The 17,448-nt window shown below is 39.3% G+C and overlaps 1 protein-coding gene across 1 annotated transcript in view; it reads right to left on the bottom strand.

Moving 5' to 3' along the window:
- Nucleotides 1–14,185, bottom strand: part of LOC311127268 (LIM/homeobox protein LMX-1.2-like) — a gene marked incomplete at both ends in the record, with an annotated part of 68,243 nt that extends 54,058 nt beyond the window's left edge. The window contains 2 exons of the mRNA XM_084159071.1: nt 13,418–13,604; nt 14,047–14,185. Coding sequence (XP_084015197.1) covers nt 13,418–13,604; nt 14,047–14,185 — 326 coding nt within the window. The remainder of the gene's footprint in view (nt 1–13,417; nt 13,605–14,046) is intronic.
- Between the last annotated feature and the right edge of the window lie 3,263 nt (nt 14,186–17,448).

Genomic DNA, 17,448 nt, shown 5'->3' with positions numbered 1-17,448 from the left:
AATCTGAAGTGCTATAATGACGTATGATAAGAGATTTTGCAACTACATATTTTCTCAATACGTTTGCTCCTAAATTGACATTATGAAGAATTTAAGCTCAACGCGGAGGAGTCTGGGGGGGGGGGGGGGGGGGGGGCCCATAGACTGTCTGCAACCTCCACATTACGTCTGACTGAGAGGAAGTCATTGAGTACGGTTACATGCACGCAATAATACAATTATTGTGGATAGTCAGATTCAATATAATAGTTTGTTTAAAACAATTTACATGCTTTGCAAGAATGAACGATTTCCCTCATTATCCCGTTTTACTTGACACATCTGAAATCAGGCTACCTGATGGGACTTTTAGATTAATGAGATTTGTTTTCAGCGCATCTGATCTTTTGCCCTAACAGACTTCCAAAAACACTTGGATAAGTAAATAAACTCCCCCATAAAATCCCTCCCATGGGTGGAAACATTACCAACCAGGGTGAGCACACAGAGGAATGTACGATGCCCAGGACCGTAAACGAGAGTATGGGACCGTATACGGAGAAGGAACGCAGACGGCAGAGGCTCCATAGAGAAAAAAGGGGCAGGATTTCGTCATGTCATCTTGAAGCTACACCTCCCAGTCCATTTCAAGGCACTGGGCTCAAAGGAAAACCGGCGAGGGGAGCTTTTCCTGTGGCATTCCTGTAAGCGACAGGTGGGGGGGCAAGGCCTTTGTGTTTCTCATGATATTTGCCAAATGTGGTGACGGCAGAGCGTTGACCACCATCCAAATCCTCTTCCACTTCAACGCCAGCGTTATTTATTAATTTTTTTACCTTAAATCATTTGAATTCATGGTCTTTCTCGCTGTCGGTCTTCAATGAACCGTGGAGGAGGAGGTTGGCATACATTTTTCTAAAAAAGTATCTTTGCTTATGAACATGCCTCGTGTCCATTCCATACTATGCTCAACACGGAAAACTAATCCTGCAAAGATATGGTATTAATACAACATAGAGGAAATCATCAAATACAATGATACAGAGAGTGAGAGTAAACTCAAGTACACCATATCTATATCAACCTGAAGAGAGAAAGAGAGCCATATAGGCTAGAATTTAAAAGCAATATTAATGAAGGCAGGACACAAAAGAGTCTAACTGAAAAGAAAACAGACAGAACTGGGGGGCAACCACTGACTTTTAAAAAACTGGAAATGTGAAAAAGGCCTTGACACCGAACGATGAAAAGATACTTCAGGGAATTTTGCCAAATCAGTACTCTTGGCAGAGCTGGGTGTTGAAGTGCACGGAGGGGGGGGGGGGGGATATCGTTCTCATGCTTATTTGGCCAAGGAGGGTTTGGTTGGTTGGGGGGGTGGGGGGGTAATTATAGAGCCCCATCCCATTCTGAACTGTTCTTTCCACCATTTTCCTCCGTGCTTGACACAATAGGGGGATTAGGAGGCTGGTCTTCCGTTGGCCCTCCGTTGAGGACAAAGTGGAGGGGAGCTTAGTGTCACAGTTAGGGATAAAATTACAGATCAGTGTCAGTCAACCGCTACGGAAACATGGGGTCTGTAACCTAATCTCATTAGAAGATGAAGAGGGGGTATATGAAAAAGTAGGAAGGTTGGGGGGGCAGGGGGTTAGGGGCTATCAGTGATAGCTCATACCAGTCTCTTTCACATCTCTTATGGGGTTAAACATGTTACTCAGTCTCTTTCACATCTCTTATGGGTTAACGTGTGGCTTCACTCTGCTTGTATGGTGATCGTGGATTGTCATTAATCGTGAATCGTTTTACAAATGCGCGATGCCACTCGTGTTTTTTGCACGGTAGATACCTTGTAGTTACGTGGCTCTGGGCAAGGAGCAATCACTCTCCTTAAAATACTCTTGCGGGGGGAGGAAAAGTGCTCTGTCAGGTTGCGCCCATGTCCCCACGCGCTGGTAGAATGTGGCGTCTGGGTGCGAGAGCGGGGCTCTGGGTACACAGCACCGGCACGGCAGCACTTGCCACAGTGGTGGCAGCTACTCCTCACACCCCGGTGGAAGAAGAGGTGGGACGCTGTATTTGGAGAAGCATTCCACTATGGGGGGGGGGGGGATGATAACGCACAGGAAGTGAGGAGGTTAGCTCCCTGACTCCATTCCACATGCGTGTTCGAAAGGGCCGTCCCGAGAGAACAGGAAGATCTCACAGGAACGCCACGTTGGCTGAATGATATGAGGGTCCAAGCCATAGTACTCATATTTTCCTGTGAGTAAGAGTGACTTACAGAGGTAGGAGATTTGCATTGTCATCGGGGGTTGCTTTCCTGCTCAATGTTTCTACAGAAGACATCACACTTCCCAGTCAAGATTGTGAAATTGAAGAAAAGAATGGACAGTGAACTCATGAATATCTTGTTCATTCCAGCTGAGCGTCATGTACTTGTTGATTTGGGGACGGCAGGTAGCTTAGTGGTTAAGAGCGTCGTGCCAGTAACCGCTGGTTCTAATCCCCGAGCCGACTAGGTGAAGAATCTGTCTTTGTGCCCTTGAGTCAAGGCACTTAACCCTAATTGCTCCTGTAAGTCGCTCTGGATAAGAACGTCTGCTAAATGACTAAAATGTAAAATGTAAAATGATTGACTCTGTGGTCACTAAAGAACCCATGGCACGTATCGTAAGAGTAGGGGTGTTAATTAACCCCTGGTGTCCTGGCTAAATTCCCAATATGGCCACCTAATCATCCCCGGCTTTCAGTTGGTTCATCCATGCCCTCTCCTCCACCCTGTAACTCTTCGCCAGGTCGTTGCTGTAAAAGAGAATATGTTCTCAGTCAACTTACCTGGTAAAATAAGGGTCAGTAAAATAATTGGCTCAATATTACGTGGATGCCTCCATCTTGTATCTGTGACAAAGCTGCTCAATGACACGGCACTCCTTTTCTCGGGTCGAGAGATGGATCGCTCTTGCTGACAGGGTCAGGAATGGGCTATTCAAACTATATTATTAACACATAAACAGTCACATTGAGGTTGTCAGGCCTTTAGGGAGGAAGAGGCTGTGTTGTTTCAAGCGTCAAATGACTTCCAGGGATTCAGGCCTGAACCTTTCGTTAAGTGCTCCGTGACAGACAACTTTGAGAAAAGCGCAAAAGGTCATTATGAATAGTTCCGTACTGGAATAACGTTAAAAAAAAACGGATTCTCGAGCGGATTCTCAGGCATTACTGCCAAATTCGGTAAACATCTATCGCAGTATTTTGGATGACACTTACTAATAATTTTGGAGTGACCTTAAAAATTGGAGACCAGACAAACATTTGTCAACAAAAATGTTACTTTGTGCACTTTAAAATAAAAAAAATGCATGAATCCTGTTAACTGAATCAGGAAAATGAGGATCATCTTGTCACCAACAATATGGCGTCCAAAACAACCGAGTCGTTCGGTGCAGAAGCAGAAAAACAGATCAATAAAACCAGCAGAGGGAAAGGTATGCGTACTATGGGATGATAGATAAATGCATCACCATACTTGGATGGTAGGACTGGGAAGGATGTGTTGATATGAAACTAGATACTTCCTTACTGAGCACGCCCAAGCTAAGGCAACGCCAAACACACTGCTGAGCCAGAGGCCAGGCAAGCTGAAGCAATATCGTGTCAATATTGTACAAGCTGCTAACTTGGGCTATTTTCTTCTGAATATATATATATATATATATATATATATATATATATATATATATACATTAAAACCATAAAACAATAACTTTTTCTTCAAATCACTCTGTGTAATTCTTTGACTTAACAGCTAAAAGCTCTCCACTTGCTCTTTCTGAAATAACCTCCCATAGACTGACATGTGCAAATACCTCAGGGCTTTCTGTGTTTGCTAATAATCCAGGACAACTGGCCAAAAAGAACAGGGGATGCTCTAATCTCTTCACGTAGAGAGAACATCCCTGAAAAGCTCCACATAACCATAGAACTCAACAGTCCCTAAGAAAGAGCCTATATGGGTTGATGGGCAATAGTAAAACCCTACCAGGCTCTTATACAGTAGATATATAAATATTGTTTCTCTCCCTGTGGGTGGATAAGACGTAGGGGGGATCGAAGATAGTGTAGTCTTAAAAACATGCAGTCAGGTCAAAAAATCTTAAAGTCAGCGTTTATAAACAGGGGTCCTGAGCTCTAGTTAATTAAAAAACAACATTTAAAAAGAAGGATTCGCTAATGGCCACCGAACAAAAAAAAGGTCCCCATCAGCACAACAAAGATCATCATCACCCACAAGGGATGTGTGTGTATATGACTGAACAACTGTGTTTGCTTGCTCTTTTCAGCATCAACCACTCAAGACATGCTGAGGGTTTACTAAAACCGAACGTGCCCCGTCAAATCTGCATGAATTGAATTGAGTGATGAATTTGGCATTTCATTCAGAGAAAACTGCAAATAATAATCATAACTCTTCCTCTCAAGCCCATAGCTCATTCTTAATTACATTTTGTATTTACTGTTCAAGAAGGATGGTTGCTCTGTTGTCTCTGTAAACTGAGAAATATTTTCTGAGCAGAAGATATATAAACACAGCTAGAAGAGAGACTTGTATTTCAATCCATTCGGTTCAAGCCCTGTCCCAACGGAGAAAGTGCCCCTAGAATTCCATCGCCAGGGTTACAATCGTCCGGAGCTACAGTTTTTCCATGTCAGGATCCCCCACAGCCAGAAAATGCAGTGCCTTCAGAAAGTATTCACACCACTTGGCTTTTTCCACATTTTGTTGTGTTACAGCCTGAATTTAAAATTTATTAAATTGAGATTTGTTGCCACTGGCCTACACACAATACCCATAACGTCAAAGTGGAAATATGTTTTTTGAAAATTTTACAAATTCATTAAAAATGAAAATCCAAAATGTCTTGAGTCAAGAAGTATTCAACCTCTTTGTTATGGCAAGCCTAAATAAGTTCAGGAGTAAAACGTTGCTTAACAAGTCACATAATAAGTTGCATGGACTCACTGTGTGCAAATATTGTGTTTAAAATGATTTTGAATGACTAACTCACCTCTGTACCACACACATATACTTATCTGTAAGGTCAAGCAGTGAATTAAATCCGTTGTGTTCAAGTCAAGCAGTGAATTTGAAACACAGATTCAACCACAAAGATCAGGGAGGTTTTCCAATGCCTCGCAAAGAAGGGCACCGATTGGTAGATGGGTAAAAAAATAAAAAAGCAGACATTGAACATTCCTTTGATCATGGTGAAGTTATTAATTACACTGTGGTTGATGTATGAATACACCCAGTCACTACAAAGATACAGGCGTCCTTCCTAACTCAGTTACCTGAGAGGAAGGAAACCGCTCAGGGATTTCACCATGAGGCCAATGGTGACTTTAAAACGGTTACAGAATTTAATGGCTGTGATAAGAGAGAACTGAAGATGGATCAACAACATTGTAGTTACTCTAAAATACTAATCTAAATTACAGTGTGAAAAGAAGGAAGCCTGTACAGAATAAAAATATTCAAAAACATGCATTCTGTTTGCAATAAGGCACTAAAGTAAAACTGCAAAAAATGTGGCAAAGCAATTAACTTTATGTCCTGAATACAAAGCATTATGTTTGGGGCAAATCCAATACAACACATCACTGATGGGGACCACTTCATATTTTAAAAGATGGTGGTGGCTGCATCATGTTATGGGTATGCTTGTCATCGGCAAGGGACTAGTGAGTTTATTTTATGATAAAAATAAACAGAATTGAGCTAAGCACAGGCAAAATCCTAGAGGTTAAACCTGGTTCAGTCTGCTTTCCAACAGAAACTGGGAGACAAATTCACCTTTCAGCAGGAAAATAACCTAAAACACAAGGCCAAATATACACTGGAGTTGCTTACCAAGATTGCATTGAATGTTCCCGAGTGGCCTAGTTGCAGTTTTGACTTAAATCATCTTGAAAATCTATGGCAAGACTTGAAAATGGCTGTCTAGCAATGATCAACAACCAACTTGATAGAGCTTGAATAATTTTGTATAATACTGTGCAAATATTGTACAATCCAGGTGTGCAAAGCTCTTAGAGACTTACCCAGAAAGACTCACAGCTGTAATCACTGCCAAAGGCGATTCTAACATGTGTTGAGTGTTGAGGGGGTTGAATACTTATCTAATCAAAATATATTTGTGTTTTATTTTTCATAATTTATTTTACAAATGCTATAGAGTTTTTCTTCCACTTTGACATTACATAGTATTTTGTGTAGATCATTGACAACAAAATGACAATTCAATCCATTTTAATGCCACTTCCTAACAACAAAAATGTGGAAAAGGTCAAGGGGTGTGAAAACTTTCTGAAGGCGCTGTACATGGAGGTTGGAACTCTATAGTGGGATGTTATCCAACATTGACAACAATTAATGAAGCCATTGAGAATCATTGAGATGCACCACAACTAGTATTCTCAACGAAGGATCTGCTTTTGTCTTCTGGAAAGATGGTGACCAGAAACACTGATATTGAAAGTATTTTCCAGAGGATTATTCTGGTTTCCCCCTTTGTTCTGAAAACAAATAAATGACTCTCAAAGTCACACACACGGAATTCCAAATGTCACGCAAAGCCCACTGCATAGTCGCCTGGTTGCCAGGGAGACATCCTTAAACCCCAATTGGCTGGAGCCCACATGTTAGCCTTGGTGAGGTTTGGAGCAGCTCTGTGTTATTCTATGTTGAAATGACATCACTGTCTACTCTCCCCCAAATCCAGCACACCGTCTCATCTCATGCTCATATAAAACTATAAACATTTACTGCCCTTTTCTCAGAAGATACAATGAAATATGTGGTCCTGTGAGGCTTAGGTAGGTAGGGCATGGCGCTTGCAACGCCAAAGGCCATGGATTTGATTGCCGCTGGGGCCACCCATATGTCAAATGTATGCACAAATACAATTGTTTGCTAAATGTCATATATTATTATTTATTATTATTATTATTATTATTATATTGAATAAGATGCAGGTATTGCATCAAAGTTTCAATCCATGCTGTTGCATGTAATCCATGCAAATCATTCTGTTGCCAGGTGCAACTTCCCAGAAATGTCACAGAAAACATTATGTCCAGAGGTGAAATAACGTTACCAAACATATTTTCAAAAGTAGCCTGTTGACAAACATTATCCAAGTATAAAGTCCAGAAAATAAATATATTTGACACATAACAGCACTGCAATTAGCCTAGCACTGCAACAGCTGCACAACTAGTTTAACGAGTAGACCCAACTGTGAGTAGAAAGCTGCTCTACCATTTACACAGCTACAGAATGTTCCATTTGACACAACGTGTAAAGATATTCAGAAGCTTACAGTGCGGTCGAGAGATAGCATAGTGGCATTAGTCAGAAATCATTTGGCGGCTCAAAATGAACACACAAAAAAGCATGAAGCAAAATGTTCGAAAAACAAAAAGCCACGTGAATTAAAACCATTTACAGAGCGGATGGAGGTGTCGACACAGCAAACCTAGCTAAAATTCCCATTAAGTTCTATTTAGGGTTTTATTTAACATTAGGATGATAACATCCCAATTCAGAAAACGTTTTTGATAAAATATTTATATTTTTCAACAAACAATTAAGAAATATCCTTGGAATGTTCCTTTAACATTCACACAAATATTGTGCACAACATCTGTAACAACCACCACAGAACATTCCCAAAAAGTTCTCATTAGGTTTCCAGGTAATGTAATAACACAATGTACCAGTAATGTTTTTCCAGCAACCCAAAATAGGTTCTGTGAAAGTTCCCAGAACATTCGTTAGGTCGCGGCAAATGTTCTCATAACACAAAAACTGTCCATTCATGGTGAATATTATAGAATGTTTGTGTAAAACATTCACCTGATGATGCAAGAACGTTCCTATAAGACATTTAATTTGTTCTTTAAAAGGTTCCCAGAATGTTTCTTTAGGTTATGGAAACAGTCTGGTGGGAACATTGTGGGGAAATCACAAAAGATATGTTCCCAAAACACAAAAACTGTCCAGTTGTGCGGATGATTCTACAATGTTTCTTTTGGGTACAGAAAACATTCACCTGATGTTACAAGAATGTTCCCAGAACACATTTCATCTATTCTTTAAAGGTTCCCAGAATGTTTGATTAGGTTGTGGTAATATTATGGGGACATGACAATTGGCATATTTGGAACATTCCTTTGATGTTGCAAGAATGTTAACAGAAAAGCCTTTATGACTTCTTTAAAGGTTCCAAGAACATGTAATTAAGTTGTGGGAACAGTGTGGGTACATTACAAGAGATAGGTTCCCAAAACATGCTCAGTTGTGGTGGCATTCATACATTGTTTAAGTTCGGTTTCCCAGGACACCTGTATTGTACAGTCCTCATTAACCCTCTGTGCCACCAGGGGATAGCTTTGGCCTTGTGGGTTTTCAGTCGAATATGGTCAATCAGGACACAGAACACAATTTCTGAGTTATTAAAATGTTCCCATCCTCTTCATATTGCTGCCATTTTGAAATTAAGAAAAATATCAAATTGTTTTCTTATTTAGTTTGAAGGTCCTGAATCTGTATTTAAAAAGCATACGAATACGCAAGAATACAAGCTATTTAAAGGAAGCCGTATCCAACTAACATCACATTTCTTAAGACTTTCAACACGCGATGAAGAAAGAAAATAATAAAATAGTGTTACAAGTACAGGGCGGCAGGTAGCTTAGTGGTTAAGAGCGTTGTGCCAGTAACCGAAAGGTCGCTGGTTCTAATCCCCGAGCCGACTAGGTGAAAAATCTGTCGATGTGCCCTTGAGCAAGGCACTTAACCCTAATTGCTCCTGTAAGTCGCTCTGGATAAGAGCGTCTGCTAAATGACCTATTTATTTATTTATAATAACTCAGAAATTGTGTTCTGTGTCCTGATTGAACATATTCGACTGAAAACCCATAAGGCCACAGCTATCCGCTGTTGGCGCAGAGGGTTAATGATCTGACTGCAGGTTCAATCCCACATATTCTTTAACTAGATGAAATTGAAGCTCAGATATACTGTACTGAAAGAGAGGAAGTCTTTATTTCATCTAGATTTATAAATCCAGTCAGAAATGCAGAATTTAGACTCACAAAAAAATAAAACATTGTGTAAAAATGGACTGTTCGACTTTTAAAAAGCCCCCGATATAATTTAGATTTTGAGACGCATGATATGGGCCCCCTGGCTTATTTTTTATGATCTGAAAAGCAAAAATGATCCTAGATCAGCACTCATAGTCTTGGATACCTTGTAAAAATGGGTCCAGAAGTATACAGTATATAAAGAGGATGGGTGAAATGATGGTGAATAACCGTGTATTTCCCTGAGTTAGTTACGTCTAAGAAGGTTAAAAAGGAAGGATCGAATTCCTGATTGGCCATGGCTATATGCTGAAAGAAGAAGATGTAAGAGAGCTTCTGGGAATGTTCTTGTAACATTAGATGTTTTGTTATGTCCCCACAATGTTCCCACCAGACTGTTCCCAAAACCTAATGAAACATTCTGGGAACCTTTATAGAACAGATTAAATGTGTCCTGGGAATGTTCTTGTAACATCAGGTGAATGTTTTTTGCACCCTAAAATAAACATTGTAGAATAATCCGCACAACTGGACAGTTTGTTTTGGGAACATATATTTTGTGATGTTCACACAATGTTCTCACCAGACTGTTCCCACAACCTAATAAAACATTCTGGGCACCTTTAAAGAACAGTTTAAATGTGTTCTAGGAACCTTCTTGCAACATCAGGCGAATGTTTTATGCAAACATTCTATAATCATCACCACGACTGGGCAGTTTTTGTGTTATGAGAACATTTGCCGCGACCTAACAAATGTTCTGGGAACTTTCACAGAAACAATTTTAGTCTGCTGGGGAGGGATGGGAATATTAGGATTTACAGTAGCCTACAGATCATTACAGTGCACCGTGGGTTGTCCGCTGCCTTCTCTGCAACGACTTGTCAGGGACGCCAGCTTTGCCTTAGGTCTGACTAATGTGTCTTAAATGAGTGCCATAAAAGTCAGAATGAGTGTGAATGAGATCTCTAAGTGGATACTTTTATGTCATTGCGAGTAAATACTATTTTTTTTGTAGGCGAGAGAATTGATAAGTGTATTTCCTTGTCGTGTGTTTGGGAGATGCTGCGTGTACTAGGACAAGGCCGTGTGAGCGTTAAAGGGGCGTGTCTTGAAGTGGAAAGGCCAAACAAAGGGTTAAACATGCAGAGGCATCCTGCTCACTCTCGGACTGGCCCCCAGGAGCACAGCTAGCATGCCTGACCAGTGACGGGCACTGCTTTTAGCTGCTCTAGACTACCACAAAAGGAAAATACTGGATAAAACAACACAAAATGCATACTATAATGTTATTACAATCCATCATCCCATTTGTTTTTGTTTCAATACCCACATAAACAATTTTATTTTTTTATTTTTTTATTCAGCATCAACATGTGGAGAAAAAAATAAACTTAAAGGCAACAATTGGCATAACATAAAGCTATTCTGATTAATATTTCTAAATTCTAGCTCTTGTTATAAGCAATCTGAATGTTTTGGAAGTTAAGTTTAAAATCCTGTAATTATTTATTGTATGATTACATAATTTTTTTAATGTCACATTTTGGTGACATGTAATCAATTCAAACTACTTCTCTAGAAAATAGTCCCAGTAGAAAACTAATGGAAACATTCAAATATCATGTTTTCAATGTCGGCCTATTAGTATACTGGTTTCCATTAAACGTGTGAATCACCTTAAATCCTAAATCGAGACTTACAGGGCTAGAAAAGATAGTCGGTTAACTTTTTGCCAATAAAGAGGATTTTGACTTTGAAGAGAGGCCTCTGAAGCGTTTCATTATGGTTTGGGCACCAAGCCCAAATATGAACTTTTGAAAAATCAGATTTACTTTTGACTGATTGAGGCCTAAGCGGTCTGTTCGCATTACCCCAGAATGAAACTACAAATATTCACAGTAGCAACAACGGCTGAAGGTGGACTCAAGGCATTATCTTTCAGCCGATCAACAACATCCTCATAGGAACAAATGTGGGAATGGAATGACAAAATTCTAGGAGAAAAGCCTACCAAAACCTCAAATATGACACAATAATATGACAGCAGGTCATTAAAAAAAAAATCACGTGGATAAAAAAATAATAGATCTAAATAAATATCATGACCACCTGATTTGCGCACTCATATTCCTGGCAAGCTTCCCACTAAAGCATTTAAAATACCTCCCTCACATATCTCCATGACTTACATCATCAAAACACTATCAACAGCTTCTAGTAACATTAGTACACCACTCTTGACCTAAGGTAGAAAACCATGCATGCACCAAAGCCCTTGGATTTGTGCGTTTCTCAGGTGAAGGAATTCCGAGCAGAAGCTATGAAAATTCCCATTGTTCCCACAAACTGCTTGCCATCATGTCGGGGGAAGGCCGCTGAATGGCAGACAGACGCAGCCAATGGATGTCGCCCATTGTTCCTTGCCAGACTTCTAGCAGGGAGCGATAATGTCGCAGTGATTGAAGTAGCAATGTTTAAAAGCCCTCGGACAAAGAGCCCTTAAAACTTACTGACAGGCATGAAGAGCAACGGTGCAGTGAGATGAGAACAAGAACACAACCCCACGGTCTACACACTGCCCAAACTGTCCACACACGGCCCCCACATATACTGATTACAGCCACACAAGAGGCTGCCGCTCAGAACTACACGTGATTTATATGCGCTAACATCATGATGTATATCTGCTAATGTCATGATGTATATCTGCTAATATCATAGCTGTGTGTTTTCCCATGGCGATTAGAGCAAGGCACACACACACACACACACACACACAATCACTACACACAAACACTATTAACACATTATTAGGTCCTATTTTTTTTCTGATTTGTTTTTTCGTTTTCATAATTTCTACCATTCTGTTACCTCGTAACTATTGAGACCATGCAACTAGACCATGTAACATACAACTAAATGTTAAATCCCCAAAGTTTGACACAGTACAGACAATGGCACCAGCACCACTACTTCAACACTGACACCCAACATAATGTTACCTACAAAATGATAAAACCAGGCTATAACTGCACAAAGGTTATAGCCTGGTAATAGCAAGAGGTCATAATTATTATAAAATAGTAATTACATTTATAATAGTTATAGCCTAATACTTATTATTATTATCATTTGTATTATAACACGTTTTTTGTCTGTAATAATAAAAGTCATTGTCAGCTCGATAAAATATTATTGACAATGACAGATCAAAAGTAATATCCCTATTATGGTGGTTTAATAATCACAGAATTCGTTATGAAAAATACAAAAGAGAATTTCTCAACAACGGGTATAGAAATGGTCAGTTCTATCCTTGGGACGTCCCTACCCTAAACCTAACCCCTACCCTAAACCTAACCCCTTCCATAACCATTATAAATGTCGACTTCAATTGGGTAGGGACGTCCCAAGGATCCCGGATAGCACGGACCATATAGAAATGTTATATTGCAAAGATCATCTTATATAAAAATCTAAAACATACGATTTTTTGTATAATTGATGCAGTGAATATAGGTTATTGATCTTATATCTGACTATTTTTTCCCCCATATAGTTTGACATAGTTTATAGTCATAGAACCCCCACGTCAAAACAGCTCTGGCTGCATTTCAAAACGTCAGTCTGTCTGATTAGATTTCATGACCACAATTTTATTTCACCATCATTTCTACACACACTGAGCAAAATATTTACCTTGAGATTTTGACTTCAATGGCAATACCACAAAATCTAAAATATTTATGTGATATTTGCCAGTGGCTAAAACCAATTAGGAAGACATTTCAAAATGTATTTAGAAGACCTTCAAATAATAACGCATGACTTCAATATGAAACAAAATGTATAATTAACTGAATAGCCTAAATTATGTATATTTTATTGTTAAAATTACACACAAATGTGTTTTAAATCGTTAACATTATCGATAACTTCTCTGGCAAATAGGCCTAGACCTAGGTTCGTTTCCAACGGCAATTTCGAAGAATTATGAAGTAGGTATGTAGGCCCAAACATAGCACAATTGCCAAGCTCTATGATAAAAAACTAAACAGAGCTACATAGCTATGGAACACAGAAATGTGTAAGAGATAGTACAAGATAAAGAAATGTGTAAGAGATAGTACAAGATAAAAAGCTCCGCTATATATTTGATACAAAAATGCGAAGAGAAAGAGTTCTGCCAATGCGTCGCGCTAAAGGTAAACGAGTTTGGTGTTATAGCCTACTCGATTGTCGACCATGGTCAAATTACCAATGAAAATAGAAAGATATATGTGCTTACTGTTGGTAGTCAATTTTGCAGTAGAGTTTCCTATCTCTGAAGTAGCAAGTTGTGGTAAGCGGCTGTTGACACACCGCGCACTGCAAACACTCCTCGTGCCACGACGATTCGTTGACCCGCATCAGAAATCGGTCGGAAATAGGCCGCTGACATCCCTCGCAGACGGCCTGATGATGGCATTCAGCACCTGGGTGATAAACGAAAATGTGAATTTCTGTATCTTTCGGATTCAAAGACATAATGAGGATTTTCTACTCACTAAAAAAGTTGGAATGGTAGGGAGAAAAAACAATATTAGTAGGCGTGTCTTACTAAATGACTCACAAATATAATGCATAAGCAACGGTTAAACCTGCCACTAACGTCGATGTCAGGAGAATAGCTAGGTTCAAGTTACTGTTGGGTTAGCATACATCATTTGAATAGGCCATATGAAAACTGAATTTCTATCTTGTGTCTATTTGTAGCTTATTGCTACAGGTGCCTGCCAAGTGTTGTGTTCAGGAAGGCCTTGCCGTCACAGGATGGCATATGAGACTAAAAGGAGAATGAAACCATTAAATCCCCCAAATAGTACATATCTTCACCTTTGAATATTAAAAGATAATATGAGCCATCCGTAAACTCACCGATCATCACGCCCAAAGTGGCCGCTCCCGTTCTAAAATGATCTTCGATTTTAATACCGTCCAGCATCTTTGAACAGGCGGAATGATTCCTTGCCGAGAAGCGTCTCTCCAATGATTCGAGACCTGTTGCAATTTCCATAACAATGTATGGTCACAGACAGTGTGGTCTATTCCACCCCAAACCCCTCCTTGTTGCACACTGAACTTCTTTGCAGAGGAAAAACCAGAGGGAAAGAGTTGTTAATAGACACGATTTGGGATTTTTACTTTTACTGCGCGGTGATAAATAGCCTATTGGTGTTTGTTCAAGGGAAAACTTTTGAAGTTACAGCCTAAATCGTGACATAGCGAAGGAACATATTTGTCAAGAACGGTTTTAGGTTGTCACCTGCTCAATTTAGGCTGATTTAGCGTGTCGCTATATTGTGCGGGATGGAAATATTAGCGTCGATGCAAAGCGTTGAGTTTCTGGTGAATTCTCTGACTCCCAAAGAACAATATTGCCGAGGAATTAAAGTAATAAGCAAGTGCTGTAAATCCAGAGACGTGGAGTAGACGGGTTCGTTCCAAAGTCAGCACTAAAGTTAATGTGCCATGCCGAGTGTATAGTCTCTTGAAGAGGGCGAAGCCGAGATTGAGGCAACTGGAGAGAAGCCCTCCCCTTGCCCTCGCAGTAGCTGCACTATTCTGCTGCTGCGGGATGCTATTGGTGCGCACTGTTTGTGTGTTCAGTGCCATGGAACTGAATCGTTCCGCCTCCAAAAGAGAATCAGAGAACCCTTGAAGTTAAACGGAATACAAGGCTACGTGTCTGTGGTGATTTCAAGCAAAGTATTTAGGCTAAGTATAGGACCAGAACAAACATGCACTTCAATGCCATCATTTATAGGTGCTATCTGGAACCTAAAAGGGTTCTTCAGCTGTCCCCATGGGAGAACCCTTTGAATAACACTTTTTTGTTCAGGTAGAACCATTTTGGTTCCAAAAGGGTTCTACCTGGAACCAAAAAGGGGTTCTACCTGGAACCAAAACGGGTTATCCTATGGGGACAGCCGAAGAACCCTTTAGGAACTCTTTTTTTCTAAGAGTGTAGGCCTATAGGAATTATGAATAAGTTGAGTCTGCTTTTATTCAACAGATTTTGATGCTGTAAGGGTATTATCCAGCTGTGACCCATTTGGAAATGCTATAGGAATATCGATAATACATTTTAAAGCAATTTCGTTTATTATTACTATTACTATTATTATTATTATTATTATTATTATTATTATTATTATTACTATTATTATTGTTATTATTATTACCACTTCATTACTATGCTATAAGTGCAGTTAGTCTATATCCCACATTCAGAGGATGATGTGTTGTCAATACTTTACGAAATCCTACAATTAATTCGTCATTATTATTTTATGCAAGCCATCATTTTGCCACACTTGCATTATCTATTGCAAAGCATCAAGTCCTCCGACTTCGCACAACCGACGCACCTGGCGATTAGTCGCGATAACAACAAAGGCCTGCACCAATTGGAAGTCACCCGCGGAGGAGAGCCCTCATAAGTGGTAGTAGGTAGCGGTGGGGGCCCCTCTCGCGCTATATGAAAATGGCATATCTACATGATTAATAAACCCACAGATAAAACGGGAGATTAATGAAATGAAATGCTTTCCGTTCATCACTTCTTTATTCCACTGAATCATATCGGCTCTAAAAATGTAATATTCATAAGTTGTGTCCTTTGTCCTTAAAAAGCACACAAATTCATTTCACAGATATAAATCTATAGGCTATCTATGACATTAGAAGAGGGATTGTATAGGCTATTTCGTAGGCCTATATTTTATTGTATGAATTCATTATATCAACCTGTGCGCCAATGGATTGAAAAGCGTTTTGTAGGAATAAAGCCACGGACAGATAATTTGGTGGCTATAATATTGGCATCAGCTCAACACGAATCAATCAACCGAGACTAAATAATGATTTATGTTAATTTTGTGATTTTTCCATAAAAGGGTATTTATTGCCTTAGGTCTGTTTTTAGGCTACTTTTTGCATTTGTCAAGAGCGAAACAATGAATGTAGTTTAGGAGGTCTAATTATTTAGTCCAGACTACATACACGTTTATAAGGCCTATATACTGTATCTATTCCTGTTTTGATCGTATTATTGGCTACCTGAAGGGTCTGACGTCTGTCGCCCTTTGCACGTGCATAAACAATGCCATTGCACAATCCCCACAAATCACGTAGGGCTAAAATAATACATATTTTTCCCCCGAAATAATAATGTATATTCCTCATCAGCAAAAACAACAACAAGAGGTTGCAAAAATTGTAGGGTATAATAATAATAATAATAACAATAATAACAATAATAATAACAACAAACCAACTATATATGCAGGGATAAAAATACAGTACAGATGAAGCCTGGGTTACGAACCATCAATTTATTTGACAATTAGCGTGAAAGAAAATTCTGCATTGTCAACCCCCTAAAATAAATGGCCATTCCAACATAGCTTAGCGTTTTACATTCAACATTGTAGGCTTAGAGTCTACTATTAAGGCTAATAGGCCTTTATGTTTCCCGTGAAAATCTGTGTCCCCACAATTCTCTGAGATATATGAGAATAGAATGTGGCTCAGTGGACAAGTGAGGCTATAAATCAGGCTACAGCTGCCCCGTCTCGGCCTCGAGGGCAGTGTACCTCGGGCTAGCGAGTTATTAGGTTCATCATCCCCTCCCCTCCTTTGTTTTCCTAAGAAAATCTATTTCAAAAATAATGTTTTGAGCGACCACACCGAAACGAGTGTGGCATTCAAGACGGAGCTGACAGAACAGACAGGTCACTGACAATATGGTTTACGGTCTTGTTTTGATCCACTGAGCTAAATGGACTACTTCCCCATGCACTCCACAGTTAAGATCTCAGTGTAGCCTAGTCTAGCGTGTAATCGGGATAGAAACTCTGCTGGAGATAATTAGGCCTCTACTATACTGACACTTACAGTATCCGGTCCAGGGTACAGTCCCTTGACAGGATCACATATTTTAAAAATCGACTTTCTATTGTTGGCTTTTTATTATTATTATTATTATTATTATTATTATTATTATTATTATTATTATTATTATTATTATTATTATTATGGCTTATTAGTTGAACTGATTGCAGCATTCTTCATGAGGTCCCATGATATAGTCCAGAGGCCTGTGTTCCGATTGATAGAGTTCAGATTCAGAGTCAGATACTCCTCAAAACAATACAAAAACTTAGAATATCGAAGACAAATACGTTTTCTAAAAACTTTTGAAACAATAACATTGTATTATTATTATTATTGTTATGCTTATTATTAGCCTATTATAATTATTAAATACCTATTACT

Source organism: Coregonus lavaretus (assembly GCF_964263955.1).
Source record: "Coregonus lavaretus genome assembly, chromosome: 4".
Lineage (NCBI taxonomy): Eukaryota > Metazoa > Chordata > Actinopteri > Salmoniformes > Salmonidae > Coregonus > Coregonus lavaretus.
This window is presented reverse-complemented; position numbering and strand designations above follow the sequence as displayed.